This window comes from Phaethon lepturus, unplaced genomic scaffold (genome assembly GCF_000687285.1).
Source record: "Phaethon lepturus isolate BGI_N335 unplaced genomic scaffold, ASM68728v1 scaffold32842, whole genome shotgun sequence".
Lineage (NCBI taxonomy): Eukaryota > Metazoa > Chordata > Aves > Phaethontiformes > Phaethontidae > Phaethon > Phaethon lepturus.
Genome location: NW_010521777.1, coordinates 1 through 15774, shown reverse-complemented (window position 1 = coordinate 15774; position 15774 = coordinate 1). Strand labels below are relative to the sequence as shown.

Below are 15774 nucleotides of genomic sequence, written 5' to 3'. Positions count from 1 at the left end.
TGGGAGACCACGAAAAGGCACGGGGAAAGAGGGAAAACCCTGCCAAGAAGGATACTAATTCTGAATCAGACACTGGCTTGAAGGAGGCTCTCCACAGGGGTTCTGCTCCGAACTGGCAGCAGGGTCCAACCCACAACAGACAGGCAGTTACTAGAATAAGATTTGCTGGTACAGTGGTACTAAGGTTTTTATTTAATGTACATTCGCCACCCCTCTGCCGCTTCTCCCCCCTCAACATGCACACGTTTCTTTTGTGAGACCTCTCAGGAGATCCGCATTGGAGAGAGGAATTAAGAGACGGAGAGAAAGATTCACTCATGTGGTGTGTCTTTTATTAATTTTGCAAACTTTGATATAGCAGAATTTGTGGATGATATTACTGTTGACTGTAGCTTGACAAGGGACATAAGTGAAAATAGTTAAAAGGAAAAATCTAGCCTGTTGGCCCAGCAAAGTTATTCTGTTGAGAGAACAGCTACCTTCCCAAAATGTCAGCTCTTGGTGTAACACTGCCTATTGCCATTCCGATTCTTCTTAATAACCTATAGGGATAGAAATCTTCTGCTGAGGTTCTCTTTACACCGAGAAGCTGCTTCATTTAAATCGCTTTAAAAACTGCTGTTAGGCTACAGCAAACTTCTTGAGCGGACTTTCAGTTAGCGTACAGTAGCTTAGCCTGACTCCTTAGCAGCCTAAGTGACCGAAAATGAGGTAAGATAGGTTTGCCTCAAATTAATTAAATTGGTACAAAGAATCACACCTTACCAACAGGGTTTTTTCTGTTTCTTTTCTCTCAGCTAATGTAAATCATGATTGCATGGTGATACTTTTTCTCTCTAAAATGTCTAGGTGAGTGCATAAATAAAATCTTTTTATGATGATGATAAGGGAATCTTTCATTATTTGAATATGCCTGGTGACTTTTTACTTCATTGTGTAAGCTACCTTATTTTTCTTTATTCTAACTTACACACTCCTTAACAGCTTGATCCTATTTTTCCGAAAGCCAGTGGCAGCTCTAGTAATGTCAGTGGGGGCAGGAGTAGGTTCTTTATGATCAAACTACAGCAATCTCAAAATAAATTATTATAAAAATATGTCATACTGTCATCTGCATAAATCCTTTTAACAAACTTCCTGTAGCATCAGGGACTATAAAAAAGGATCTTTGCATTTCTGAAAGTATCTTCCATAACAAACACATCAGTGCACCAAAAAAAGGAGATACAGACAGCAGCCTGCAGCAAAGCTCTCTGAACAACCCCGTGCTATTCAAAGGAAGACAAACTTGAGACAGTTTCCTATGCGTGCTGAGTTTTTTTCAGGTTCAAGGTTCTCCAGTGATTGCCTCCAGAGGGATGGATTCTCAAAAGAAGAAATATTGATCTAATTCTGCTGCTGTTTAAGTCAGTAGAACTAACTCAGTCATTCTTGCTGAAGGGTATATGAATGCTTTTGAAAACTGTGTTGTACAACTAACAAGAAGAGCCAGTCTGAACTTCTGCGTGTGAAAACCAAGACAGTTTGTGCAGACACATTGCTAGCAAAATTCAGAAATTAAACTGAAACCTGATACAAGAGCATCCCAGAGATTGAAAGCCTGATTGATTAGTGATCCTTGAGTGTCAAATTTAGCATGCACAAGTCTGTCTTCTGTGATTGAGTCATCTCTAATTGGTACTGAGGGTCCCAAAATGTCATAATTAGACGAACTGACTTCAGTGTTAGTACATAGATATGCCTCTGTCGCTGCATCGTACTTCATTGTAATATCACTTGCCATAGCAATACGCCTAGGTACCCGGGGAAGATAGATGTCTTCTGAAGAGAACAGACATCAGTGAAATTAAACTGCATGCTTATATCACAAAATACATCTCAATGGGTGCAGCTGATACAGTGGGAATCAGTCTTCTATTTTATTCAGATTTATTGCAATTGGCGTTTCAATATCAAACGCTCTGTTTTCTGATTGAGCAGGTTTTCTCTCTCAGTGTTTATACCACATTAGCTATGCATTACCCTGAGACTTTGCAATCTATATTTATTGCCTGGAGGCAGGCAGGTGCTACTGTTCCCCTCTGCATATAGGGAGAATCCACAGTGGATCAATGCAGGCAAACGTGAGTGGGGGGAAAGAAGCCCTTTCCAGGCTTAAATGCTGAAGCAACTTTACTGGTTACTACACGTTCAAGTTTGATACTAGACATCTTCCCACTCAAGTTCTGTACCGTGGAGTAATTGTAGCAGATCTGCTCTAAATAAATTGAAGAGGCTGAAGTGCTCAGCTATTGTGGAAATGGAGGTCACGTGTGCACCTACCTGATCATTGAAACAAACATTCAGACTGACACAAATTTGGAGACATCGTCATTTGCTATGCTAAAAGGCAGACAAATGTGATTTTAACAGTAAAGCCACTTAATCAGCTGAACAAGTGGGGTTTTCCGTCATTAGAATCTGTACTGTCAAGACATTCTGGTTCAAGTGAGGTGGGGATTAACAGTGTGTGTGAAGCAGGTTAACGCAGGGAAGTGCTACTATCTCTGTGATACAGGAGGTTAGAGTCGACGATGACTGTATTCTCCTCTGGCATTAGTCTATAGGGCTTTTGAGGATAAACTCAAACCTCTCAAGTAGAAAAGCAGAGAAGTCTGCATTGTGGACAGAGGAATTAACAATCTGTATGTAACACAAATAGTTCTGAGAAATCTAAAGGAATTAAATTTTATGTGGATGAATTTTCCCCGCCACTTCAGCTAAATATCTAAATGTGTTACGTTGAAGACTGACTGTTGGGGGTCTGGGGGGTGCAGGGAGCAAGGCATCCATACTTTTTATCACATCCCAGTTTGATAGCTGGTACATCCTGGTCAGAACGACACATTAAATGTAGCATATAAATCCTTGGCTAAGCTTCTATTTAGTTAGGAAGATCATGGCTCAATATATCTTTCCCAATGTTGCACTGGCCCTACATCACCATGTATTTATATTAGATGAAAAATCTCAAATTTCTCAAATCCTGTCTTTTCCTGTCAGCAGAAGGTGCTGAATGAATACAGCAACAACTATATAAAGGTGTCCAGAAAGGTGGGTGGTGAGTGGGATATCATAGGAGATTGAGGCTAGCAGATTGAGTCAGCAATCTGCAGGTGGGTATCACTGGAGAGTATGGCTGCAGGGGCAGAGACTTTTGGTGTCCCTTGAGAGACCCTGGAGTTTCAGTTCCCTTCGTATTTTGGACATCTTGCACTGCTACCTAACCGAGTCTAGAGAGCTGCCTTACCTGAGCCCCATGGCCACGGACCTCAGGCAATTGCTGTGGTTGCATGGTCTAACCAGTCTCTCGGTACCTGTAGAGAAAAGGGGCTTGAAGATTGATTGGCCTGGGCATAAAAATGTTGGCACGGCAAAATGCCAGTTGCCAGGAGAGGTCAGTACGGAGGTGTCTGGGGCAGGGAGACCTCTTACTCATATAAGAAGAATGTAGGAGGTGATATGTAACAGCTATAATAATCCTCTGCAGTAACAACAGGTATTCCTTGACAAGCTAAGAAACTTAATGAATAGGATACCTTTGTTGGGAGACTCCTCTGTTCTGCTGACCGCAATTTTTTCCAGTTCCTGAAGCTGTTTGAGCCCTACTAACTCTACTGCTGCAGACTTTCAGGCACTGAGATGGCAATTCAAAGATGTGTGGTATGGAACACGAGTACTGGGACAGACAGATGCTGAAAGTCTAGCTGTGAGCTGCTGCCAATCTCCTTTACAAAAGAGAAAATAACAATTAAAAGGGGATTGAGAAAAGGTGGCATTGGACCTTTAAGCACAAAAGGAATATTTTCCCCAAACTAAACAAAGGTAGGATTTCAGTTTTAAATGCATAAGATGGTGGGAAGACTGCATGATAGATGTTTAGAGCTTAGCAAAGGACAACACTGCATCTAAGGTGGAACTAAAAGCAGAAGAACCTGATCAAGCTGATGAGGTCAAGAAATGTGGAAGAATGAGACCAAATTACTGGAAGAAATGCCAAGTGCAAGGTCTAACGGCAAGAATTTTAACCAGACTTCTCAAACTGGAGATTTATGTAATGATAGTGGGACAGTACATGAATACTTGCACTTAAGAAAGGGAGAAAACACATTTCAGCTAACTACAGACTTTTTAATATACCCCTGTAATAAGAATTCAGGATGTATTTTGAAGGGAAGAGTAATGGAATATGTGGAAGACAACGGAAAATGAGCTAAAAAGGCATTTTATTAAATTTAAATCACGCCAGGCTAACCTGACACAACCCTGATAAAGAAAAGGAGTATTTTTAGACAAGGAAAATGTAGCAGACTTATTAGGGAATTTAGAATAGCACTCCCTCAAACCATTACTCAAGTGGGAGATGTTGGGGATTAACAGAAGAACCATGGAAAATGACAGAGGAAAGTGACTGACTTAGCTTACAAAGGTTATAGAATATGACTGTCCCTTCAAAGGAAGGGAGAAAAACCTTTTGTGTAGAGTAGCGTGGTCAATAAATCTAACTGGACTGTGATGAGTACCTGGCTGGGATTATGTCCTGATTGCTGGAGACTGCTGGATGATTTCAGAGGATGTATCCAGAGTCAGTCAAAGTAGGTCTTGAGGGAATCTAAGCACGAAAATGTACTTTATAACAGGATTCTGCAGTTAATGCAGTGAATCTGTGGTTCAGCTCCACCTTCTCAGCCATTTTCAACTCTGTTTAATCCTGTTCATGCCTTCTTGTCCCACACATGTATTTAGAATGACCAGATCCCATGGACTCTGCTGCCGCTATACACATTTCATTATGTTCATAGCTCTTGCCATGACCAAGACCTTAGTGCCCTACTTTAGAGATGACATGTTTTTTTCCAAATGATTGAAATAAAGTAAGAATAAAATGAACGATTAACCTTTAAGAGACTTCTTAATCTAGGTGGAGGGAGGATGTTTTTTACACTCACCTAATCACAAACATACCAAGGAGAGTCTTTCAAAACCAGTTTCCTTTTTTGTTTCCTGGCCAGGCGGATGTTCCCTGTTTTGAAGATTAGCGTGTCTGGCTTGGACCCAAACGCCATGTATTCCTTCCTGTTGGACTTTGCCCCAACTGATGGCCACCGCTGGAAGTACGTCAATGGAGAATGGGTACCGGCTGGGAAACCAGAGCCGCCAAACCACAGCTGCGTCTATATCCACCCAGACTCTCCCAACTTTGGGGCCCATTGGATGAAAGCTGCCATTTCCTTCAGCAAAGTCAAACTTACCAACAAGCTCAATGGGAGTGGGCAGGTATGGCCTGATGTTTCCCCATACACCTCTTGGCTTCAATTGCAAGCACCTACCAATCAAGAAATATCAAGGGTGCATTTATGTAATTATAGAGGCCCTTACAGGCCTCTTCACCCACAGATGCCAATTATTCTCTGGAGGCCAAATGTAAACAGGAATAAACAGGCCTTAATTGGCGCTTTCAGATTTTAATGGACTCCTTGATGTTAAGAGAGACAGAGTGCGGTGGTTTACTTAATCATCAGGGGGCTTTTCAGAGTTGGTCTTGTGTGCTGGGGATTTTTACATAGGACTTCAGAGAAGGGGGAAAAAATGGTCACGGGTATTAGGTTTTTGTTGTGTTCCCCCATGTTGTTTGGTGTAAGTGGAATGTTGGCAGGAGTCAGATAGCAGAATAAAAGGCTGCTCCTAAATGAAATAATTACTATGTCTGCTTCTGCATCATGATAATTATCAATATTCTATTGAATCAGCTTTGGCCTTTGGAAAGAAACCACATGTACCAGAAATAAGTGACTTTCTCTTTGAACCCCTTAAAAATGCAAACAGGAAAATTAGTTTTGTTTCATGTTTTATTTTTGATGATGCATCTAAAGGTAAAATGTTGCACAAGACCTTTTGTTCGCTTGTTTGTTTTGTACAAAACTCCTACATTGGATGATACTTGTCAGCCCAGAATCAATTTCTTTCATGTAAATATTATACGTTCTCTATCTGTTATTTCCATTAGGTTTGTGAGGTGCCTCTATAAGCCTAGTACCCTAATTAGGTAGGAAATTATCTCAATTTTTACAGACTGGAGAACAGAAAGATGAGTTGACTTTTCCTAAGTCACACATGGAATCAACACACAAGATTTCTTGTGGCACATAGAATGGGATCTGAATTTGCAAATTCTTGTCCTGCATCCAGGACCTCAGAAAAGTCAAAGGCCTCAGAAAAGTATGCATGGGGGTAAAAAAGCTACAGGAGACCAACTTGGAGGGTCAAAGAGACCCTGGGGAAAAAACAGGGGAACGAGATATGTATATATGGTGAAGTGGAGAGGAAAAAAGTAGAAAGCAGGGGAGGAAAAGCCATATGAGAAACAGAGCCCAAACAAAATTCACTGAATAACAAATGACTTGTTTTATTTTGAAATCTTGACAACAGTGTTAAGGTAAACGATGTCACCACTCTGTGCTTCAGCTTCCCCTTCTGTTGTGTTATTAGAAAGTAATAGCCTGACGAGCAGTGCTTTACGCTAATGGTTCTTCCATATATATATGTGTGTGTGTATGCACACAGCACTTTCCAAAGTACAGATGTAAAAAAACCCCACACCTTTTTCTTGCAGTAGAGAGAGTTAAGCAATATAATAGACTTCCTGAGGAAGGTGTATTGTGGAATCGATGCTATTCACAGCTTTTAATGCCAGGTTAGAGACAACTGCCAAGACTTGTTAAGACACATTTCATCTTGCCCAGAAAGATGACTAGGTGACTGCCTCAGCTCCCCCCGGCCTGATTTCTGTGATGGTGATTCTGATTTTTTCAGATAGTAGAAGCAGGACAGGGATTGCCCGTTAACTGTTTCAGCAGCCTCTAGTGCAGTGGGAGCCCAGTGGTTTGAAGGCCATAGCTGCTAATACAAATATTTACTAATACTGCTGTATCCAAAGCTTTAAAATAAAATACCAGAATAAATACTGAATATTTTACTGAATACTGGAATAAAGTCCAGTGAAGTCTCATTTTGTTCAGCCCTGTGGTTCATCAGAAGGGAGGAAGGCACCTGCCCTTCTGCTCTCCGTAATCACTGACTGGGGAGGTTTAGCAGTGACATATATTCTATTATAGAACCGGAGTGAAAGAGCACCTGTGGGATACCAGAGTGGCATTGGTTGGTCTCTCTGTTTTGTTTCCTGCAGATAATGTTGAATTCCCTGCATAAATATGAGCCCCAGGTACACATAGTTCGCGTAGGAGGCCCCCACCGGATGGTGATGAACTGCTCCTTCCCCGAGACGCAGTTCATAGCTGTGACTGCCTATCAAAATGAAGAGGTAGGCTGATGCCACACTGTGCTCTTGGTCACCACTGATGAGATATATTAAAAGTTTATCATCTACAAGATCAGCATGGACAGACTGGTCCTTTTCTTGTTACACCACCAGTCCCATGCAGTATAATGCTCCATCTAGTCTAATACTCTGTCTTCTCTCTGCAGTGGAGCATTGTCTTAATCTAGTGTCTGGCTGCAGTGCTAAGCCAGGCTTAGCTTAATATCCTGCCATGGCTATTCCAGACTGGTCCATCTGTCCTGGCATCCCAATCCCTTACTGGGAAAAAAACCCCTAGAGTCAAGTCCATTATCTTTCTTCAGCAATGACTGATAGTTATAAAGATAACCCTATGTCTCCCTGCTCCTTATGATAGAGACAATTGCAGAACAGCACAACTTTCCATGGGAAAATTGCTTCCCAATCCCAAAACGGTAATTGAGGGATACTCTGGATTGTGAAAATTGCTAAATCATGTGCCACATCCCTCAGCTACTGTTGCTGCAGATTTGATACATACTTGCTAGGAATTCATTATTTCAGGTCTCTTGAAAGGGTCCACTATCCACAGGATCTTCCAGACTGGACCATGCCATTAGGCTGCCCCAACTGGTGTTCTGCCTGTGGCACTGATTTGTACTCAGCACTGCAATGAGCAAAGCGCTCTCCTAACCAGCCCCAGAAAACATCACGTGTGAGGATATGTTTTGTTAGGCTAACCAGGCAGTTCCACTTAGATTACTCTGGAAGATGTTTTGTCAAGTTTCTATTCCAAATTGCCTTCACTAACATGCTTTGTTTTCTGTAAACTCAAGATAACAGCTCTCAAAATCAAGTATAATCCCTTTGCCAAAGCCTTCCTGGATGCAAAAGAAAGGTGAGTTCATCTTTTTTTTCTCCAGTAGCATTTTGCTGCTGATATGGTTAAAACTGTGGCATCACAGTGTGAAAGACAAATTATATAACTTAATCTTCTTTCTGCTGTCTTACATCCAGAGTCACTGCACTGATATTAGTGGGGAGACTCTATATAATTATTACAATGGGGTCTGAAGTGGGTGAATATCCTCTTGGGGATCCTAGGACTTAGCACTGTCTACACAGGAAGCCTGAAACGAGATGGTGTGAACTTCCCCAGTAATGTCATACACCACATATGTTCACTCGGTTGCACTTACACTCCAAAGAATCCCATAATTAGATAGCTCAGGGAGAATAAAAGTTAACTGCAGATGTCGAAAAGCATTAACTAAAGTGAAATTGCACTATAACTGTAATGTAACTACACTGCCATTATTAAATCTGTGTGATAATGTGTGATGTGTTTATGGAATGTAACCTGTAGGTGATAACTATGTAAGATGTTAGAGATGCTTCCATCGGAAACGAATTGTGGTTTATCTTTCAAAGTTTCACTTGCATCACCCATGCTAATTCAGTGAGGCATACAAATGATGCATTCCAGTCCATAATGGCTAATAAATTTTGTTTGGACCCCCTATGTCTTCTGACACGTGAAGTGTCCCATGTGCCCCCAGGAGAATCTGTATTTCTTTCCATTCCTCTCACCACTTAAGAAGCTGCTGAGTCTCAGCGTCAGGGTTTCCAGCTGCAGAGGGGGAGTGCTGCCTTCATCTTGCCTGGCTGGGCAGGAGGCAGAACCCTGCCTTGGTCTGGGTTGGAGGCCAGGCTGAGGCTATTGATGCAAGTAGCAACAGCGCCCACAGGTAGATTTAGAATTCCAGGTTCAGCCCCCAAATTTGGCACAAACTGAGGGACATTTTTATGCATGCCATGAAGCCTAAGTTCCTGTTTCCTTTATGGCAGACTGCACAAGAGCCTACTGCTGCCTAGCAAGTGGTTAAAGAAGATGGATTTCCCTCCTTTCTATCTTACTTTTCCATTTTTTAGTGAATACTTTTGTTTTTAACTTTCTTTCGTAATTTCTCAATGAGAAGTTTTACCACTAAGTATTTTGCTTTTCAGAAACCATCCCAAGGATGCTGCAGAAACAGTCTCTGAAGGTCAACATATGACATATTCTCACTGTAAGGTTTTTATTCATGTCAGCTGGAAGCTTTGTGTGACATGATAGGTGCTGGGAACCCGGGACTTGCTTAGCTGGATCATATCAGTCATTCACTGAGTCCTGAATTGCATTCATAGAAAGGGACCCTTTGAAACAAAAAAAAAGGAAGATGGAGGAAACCTTGCAGAAGGAAATAATGTGGCAGTTTCTGCAGAGGGATCATTTTCCTTATGATCCAGTTTTTGACTATTAAAAGGAATCTAGAATCAAGATGATGTAGGACATTTTTAGGGCTTTTCCCCCATTTTTTTATATTTGTAACTCTGAATATTTTTGTCACCTATAGAATTACCTTTAATTGGTGAACAGGTAAAAAAAAATGGGGGGAGCAGAAGTTGTGTTTGTTTTAATGATAGACAGGTTTTCTTTCATTTGTTCTTTGATGTTTGTGACATTTTCTGTTAGTTGTTTTCAGGTCTTGTTTTTAGGGTTGGTGCTTTTGGGGGCTTGATGGTGTTGGTTTTCATTTTGTTGTGGGATTAATTTTTTGGGGTTTTTTTAATTGTCAGTTGTTCCATAAACCAGGATCTTGGAATCTTCTTGGTATTTCTGAGGCACAGTTGATTCTGCAAGAAGGCTGGTTACTTACTTTATTGTATTGCAGTGTTTTAGTGCAATACTAGTTTTCTTCTCTCTTTCCCCTCAAAGTGGGTGGCTGGTTGATTTCCAACCCAGATACAATGTGTGCATCAGGAAGCTCTAATTATCAGTACACTGGACCTTTGCCTCTGCCAGCTCCACACACTCCTCACAGCTGCGAGCGATACTCAACACTGCGAGGGCATCGGGCTGCTCCGTACCCCGCTTCCTACGTGCAGAGAAATCATTCACCTACAGGTACAACTGTAATGCTGCTTTGCTTCCAGGGAACAGACACTCTCTGCCTGACTGATCCTTGCTTTAGGTTAGCATAAGCATTAAAACAAGCACGAGCTGAGGCTGGGAAAGAGCATGATGAGTCTCTGTAACAACCGGCACGGCACCCTGCACGCACAGAGCATGTTTAAGGCTGCAAAACAAGAGGTGCAAAGACCTGGGTGCACTGTAATTGTTAATTATAAATGAGAGTGAGTGATCTTGCTTAAAGCACAGCTCCCAATTATGCAAAAAAAGCATTGCAAGCCTTCTTTCAATGTCATGCCGTGAAGCAGTTGCGCTCTCAAGTTGAAGCAGCCCTTAGGTACATGGTAGGAGCTGACTTGAGATTGAGGGCATTTTGGTATTGCCAGAAGGTCTTTTGAGTCCCTTTCACTCTCTTGATCTGGGTGCAGAGATCCAGAAATTGATTCTACTTTGATCAGAGGAAACTGGCCAGAAACAAGAGTAAGGATAAAGTAATCTGCTCACTAATGATAATTTAGTAAGTCATCCTGTTTAACGGAAATATTTAAGCTCAAGTTATAAGGAAATCTGTATCAAAACATTGCCAGTCATAAAAAGACTACTAGTCAGACTTGCAAAAAAGCATATCCTATGTCTATTATGCTGTACCTTCTCATATATCACACCTGGAATTACAATGGCACCTTGCTACTCTCTTAATAAACACATGAACTGTGTCCTTTTACCTATGGTTAGGAACCTCATGATGGGATTGCTTCCTCAGGCCTACCCATGTTCTGTTGCCTTAAGACAATGTCTCTGCAATAGTCACTGAGGATTTGTTTGTTGCTTTTTATTCCTCCTACCCACCAAGTTAATTTGTTGGAGAACTCCAGCAATAACCTTCAGGTATTCTCAGGACATGACAGCTGGACTTTGCCATCCTCTCCACATGCTAATTTGCTCTCGGTGCCACACACGAAGGGAGCTGCTAGCCCTGGACCCAGGTAAGGTTACGGGAAAACTGCTGCTATTAGGAGCTGTGAGGTTTGTAGGACTGCCCTGGTGATTCACACTTTATTCCAAGCTTTAATCGGCGTCCAGGATTTGAAACATGTCCTAAGTGCCTGACTCAAGGTTCCTGGACAGATCTTTCCGAAAAGCTAATTAGCTCCTGCCCTGAAATCAAAGGGAGCTTTGTTTTTCCCCAGCACTGCTGAAAAACAGGATCTTGGAACAGCAACAGAGAACTCTGGTATCTATAATCTGTGAGCATTTTAAAGACAAATTATTTTTCTCTATATATTCCTCACTATTCTCCTGCATGAAATGAGGATCGTCCTCCCAAGCAGGGGTGTAACAATCTAATTCATGTTCTATTATAAAAATACTATTAGTAGGGCAGTAAACAGTTCTAGCAATGGCTGGAATTTAGACCTAGAGAGTCAATTAAATATCAAGGATTTACCCTTCTTTTCCCAAAATAAATGCACACATTTCTTCTCTAATTTAGGTGCCAGGAAAATCAGCTGCAATTATTTAAAATTCATAAGCATTCATGAAAAAGTTCTTTAAATCTTGAAACCTCACATATATTTGTGCATTTTTCTCCATGCCTCTCTCCAAGGTCACCAGGTCTGACGGTCGCTGGTGGTTTTTCACTTAAGATCTGCAAGGCTGATCTAGTTTAGTAACTTGATTCGGATAGCTGTCTTTTAGCAGATAGCGCACTTGACTTTACTGTGGTATGTCTTGTGCAGGGGAAAATGCTTTCAAGTAAGTAATTCAATCTGTACTGCTTTTTTTCCAGCCACTACCCTTGCCTGTGGACAGTGAGCAACAGTGCTGTAAATGTTGCCAACCCAGGAAGCGACGTGAACAGCAGCCCTTCAAGCATGTTTCTAAGGGGTAACGTCCCCTTACCTACTGCATCATCAGTCCAAATCCCTCTGCAAGGAATGATGTCTGGCAGCATGGAAACGCAAGGGGAAACCGCTCTCGCCAGGCTATCCGACTCCGCGTGGACATCCGCACACTCCTTTTAATGGACAGGCAGCTCGCGAGGGAAGCTCAGCCAAACAAGACTGACACAAATGGCACACAATCCCCTAGAATTGCAGCTCAGACCAGGGATGTGTATGCAGAAAACCAACTTCATCAAACATCACTTTCCATAATGTACCTCTTGTGTGCCAGAGAAGCCAAAACGCATAACGCAAAGGCAGGAAATGTTATGGCAACCGGCTTATTACTGTAACCTTTGTGCATCATTCAGGATGATGTCCAAAAAGAATCTTCATAGTTGGTTTTGCTTCTATATCGCATAAAAAATGGTCAGAGACATAGGACTGAGTGAAGCAGACATAGCAGCTGGATGTTCACATGTCGTTTTAAAAGCCCTTTCTGTAACTAATGGCTGAGTCCAGGGGAAATAGTGAGCAGGTTCGCAACTGATATTTTGAAGGGACAGCGCTGCTTTAAAGACTTTCTGAATCTGTCACATGAATGTTTTCACAATACCTGAAACTGAACCCTTCAGGGGATGAAATTAGTCTGACACCCTAATGCCACCTGCATACAGTATTCTCTGTCCCCTTCCTTTCTCCAGCTCCTGTTTGCTGTTTGTGTGCTATAGGGGTAATGGACATGCTCAAGCTGAGAAAGTGGCTGCATTGTAGCAGCAGGGTGAAGGGCATCTAGTTTAGCATTTATAGTCTGATGTGACGGTCTTTGAAATGAAAAGCTCCAATGTTTTCTATATGTGCTATTTTTGAAAGGGTAGAGGGAAAAGGATTACAGAAAAAAAATTCAGCTTGCATTTCCACTTTGCTTCAGGTATAGAGTACAAATAAAATATGAATAAATGGTGTATTATCTTCTCAGTGCCTTTCCAAGGTGTAAACACACATACAGTCTTTTTCACCTAACAGCCTCTGAGCAATTTAAAGCAGCTCTGCCAGGAGCGAATTGACAGGACAGGAATTTTCTATTCCTTGGCCAGTGGCTGGCTGTATGCTCTTGGGCATGGTATTTCATGTATTTGTAACTGTTTCCCTTCTCATCCTTGGTCTATTTCAGCTTCCTTTTTCAGGCTGCAGCTTTTCCTACCCTATGTGAGTGTACATCAAGCATAGTGGAGCCCTGATCCTCCTAACCACTAGTGTGATGCAGGTAGTAACAGTTGTCCCTCAATCTTCCTTGTCCTTTCATGTACCTCCTCAGGCAAGCCCTATCAAATCCTCAGAGAAGAGTGCTGCCATTTGATCTCCTGTAGGGGTAAAGAAAAAATTGCAAGCTAACTCATGTGGATACGTCTCTCTATAATGAAATGCCCAGCAGCAATTCTGTTCTGTTTACAGTCTTGAGCATTGATAGGGGCTGGATAGATAGCCCTCGAAGGGGAAATACTCAGCATAGGTGTAGAAGAGGATTCTCCAAAGCTCCTCCAAGCTGGTGTCTCTGTAGAGGTGTTTCTGCTTCTGCCAGATCTGGCAACATTCCCTTTGTGAATACTCATTTATTACACACAGGCTCTGGGAGCAGCATTTTATTTTGGGTAGCCATTGGGTGTAGCAGCAAGGAGAACATTTTCGTTCAGGCCATCAAATGTGCATCTGTCTGGTGAACTCAGCAAGCTCCTGTTTCATATTCTATTACCTTGGCCCTGAACCATCCCCTTAAGGTACTCTCAGTGTTATGCATTTTCATGACTTTCCCATCTGGCCTTTCAGATTTGCCATAGGCAAGACAGTGTGCCAGGATGCACTCAGTAACACTGTTAGTTTTACTGACTTGTGCTGCTATCCCCTAAATGCAAAGTAATGAACTTGCTTTGGATGTGCATTTTTATTAATAGAGGCATTGGTCAAACAGGAGCTAATAGAGTGCAAAAGCTCCACGGCCGGCTATCAGTCTAATCCTGGTCAGTTCTGACTGTAAATCTGCCTTTCCACATTCTGTCAAAAGCTTGGTGATGAGGTTTTCCATGTTATGTTTCTCTACCTTGCAGCCAGAAATATAAGTAGGTGTTTCTCTCAAAAATTGGTCTGCTTTATAGATGAGGTTTATGAACTTAACTTATGCTACCCTCTTCTGGCTGTTCAGCTCCCCACACAAACACCACACAGTGAGTCTATATAAGATGGCTGTAGATGATAAAAAAGGCAAGTGGTGACTTCTCTGTGTTCCACAACTTGCTATGCTTCCTTCACAATTAACAAGTTGGATAAGTTCTTAGTTTTCCCATATACAGCATTACAGTAACAGAAGAGTGATTATAAAGTGTCACACAAACTGCATTTTTACTTCACAAATAAACAATCTAGGAGAAAATTCAATTAGCTTTCCTGATAGTCCCACAGGATTGAAAGGATTAAAAAAGGATCAAAATGAACAGGCAAAGTAATTTTTCTTTATCACTGTAAGAGCAGTTATGACTCATGTCACAGGAGGCAAAAAGTTCTGAGATCTCAGAAACAAGCTAAGTTTTTGTCATCGCAGACAATCTGATTTAGCCAAAGCCTGAGAAATCACATGGAGGGATAAAAATACCCCAGGCTTGCTCACTACCTTGACATTTTGCTACTTTGGGAAAGGCTTTGAAAATTGGTATCTGGCTTGGGCAGATCAATTCTAAGGAGGATTGGAGAAAGCTTTTGCCACTTGTTCACAAGAAAAGCTGCTGTTTTAACTTTGCAGATCTCCTTTCCTAGCACAGTGGCATTCCCCACAGCACAGTAAAAGGCTGGGATGCTGGCTGACCATTCTCCCGAGGGAGGAAGATTCACTTAAACTGTATTTAAACCGTTCTCCTCACAATAAACTATTATTGTGGATCGGGTTTTGCACCTATAGTGCTCTTGTTCCCCAACAGATTTCCGCTTGCCATTAAAAACCATACAATAATAATTTCTGACTGAATATTTCACTGGTTGCTATAAGCAGTAACTGAAATTGCAAGAGAAGAAAGCAAACACACCACACCAGTGTGGTTTTTATGTATTTTGACACGGCCACTTCTTGATTTTGTGGAAGAGAAATACATCAAGAGACTGGCAGATGATAAACTGTCATTAGTATCAGGTAGTATTTTTTAGCTTAACTAGATCATGGAGTCTCCTGGCCCATGAAACACAGTGGGGTTTGTCCTGACTGAGAAGCAATGCTGCAAGGCAGCCGTGCCGTACCGTACCCTCAGGCCTCTCACCTGGACAGCCGGGGGGCAAGGACCTGGGGGCACAGCTCCATGCAAATCTTGTAATTAGAGGGAGGAACCATTTGTTTTCAATTTCTGCAGGGCTTTAGCACTGTACCCGCCTCCTAAATGTGAGGTTGCAGCGTGGTTCGTGCGACACCTCAATTAAAAAAAAAGGGGGGTGGGTAGCAAAAGCAGAAGATGTAAAGGGGTAAAAAATAACTGATGCCGCAGTCTCTGCGCCGTGGCCCGCAGCTGTAACGGCCCGCGGGGCCGTCTGGCCCTCGGTGTCCCTGCTCCGGGGAGCTGCAC

At 42.0% G+C, this 15774-nt stretch overlaps 1 protein-coding gene across 1 annotated transcript in view; it reads left to right on the top strand.

The window, feature by feature from the left end:
* The window catches only part of TBX19 (T-box 19), a 13721-nt gene extending 1064 nt beyond the window's left edge, over nucleotides 1–12657 (top strand). The window contains exons 2-8 of the mRNA XM_010281625.1: nucleotides 5052–5316; nucleotides 7226–7360; nucleotides 8173–8234; nucleotides 9344–9405; nucleotides 10182–10283; nucleotides 11143–11275; nucleotides 12079–12657. Of these exons, the coding sequence (XP_010279927.1) occupies nucleotides 5052–5316; nucleotides 7226–7360; nucleotides 8173–8234; nucleotides 9344–9405; nucleotides 10182–10283; nucleotides 11143–11275; nucleotides 12079–12313 (994 nt within the window). The 3' untranslated portion in view covers nucleotides 12314–12657. The remainder of the gene's footprint in view (nucleotides 1–5051; nucleotides 5317–7225; nucleotides 7361–8172; nucleotides 8235–9343; nucleotides 9406–10181; nucleotides 10284–11142; nucleotides 11276–12078) is intronic.
* Nucleotides 12658–15774: the final 3117 nt, after the last annotated feature.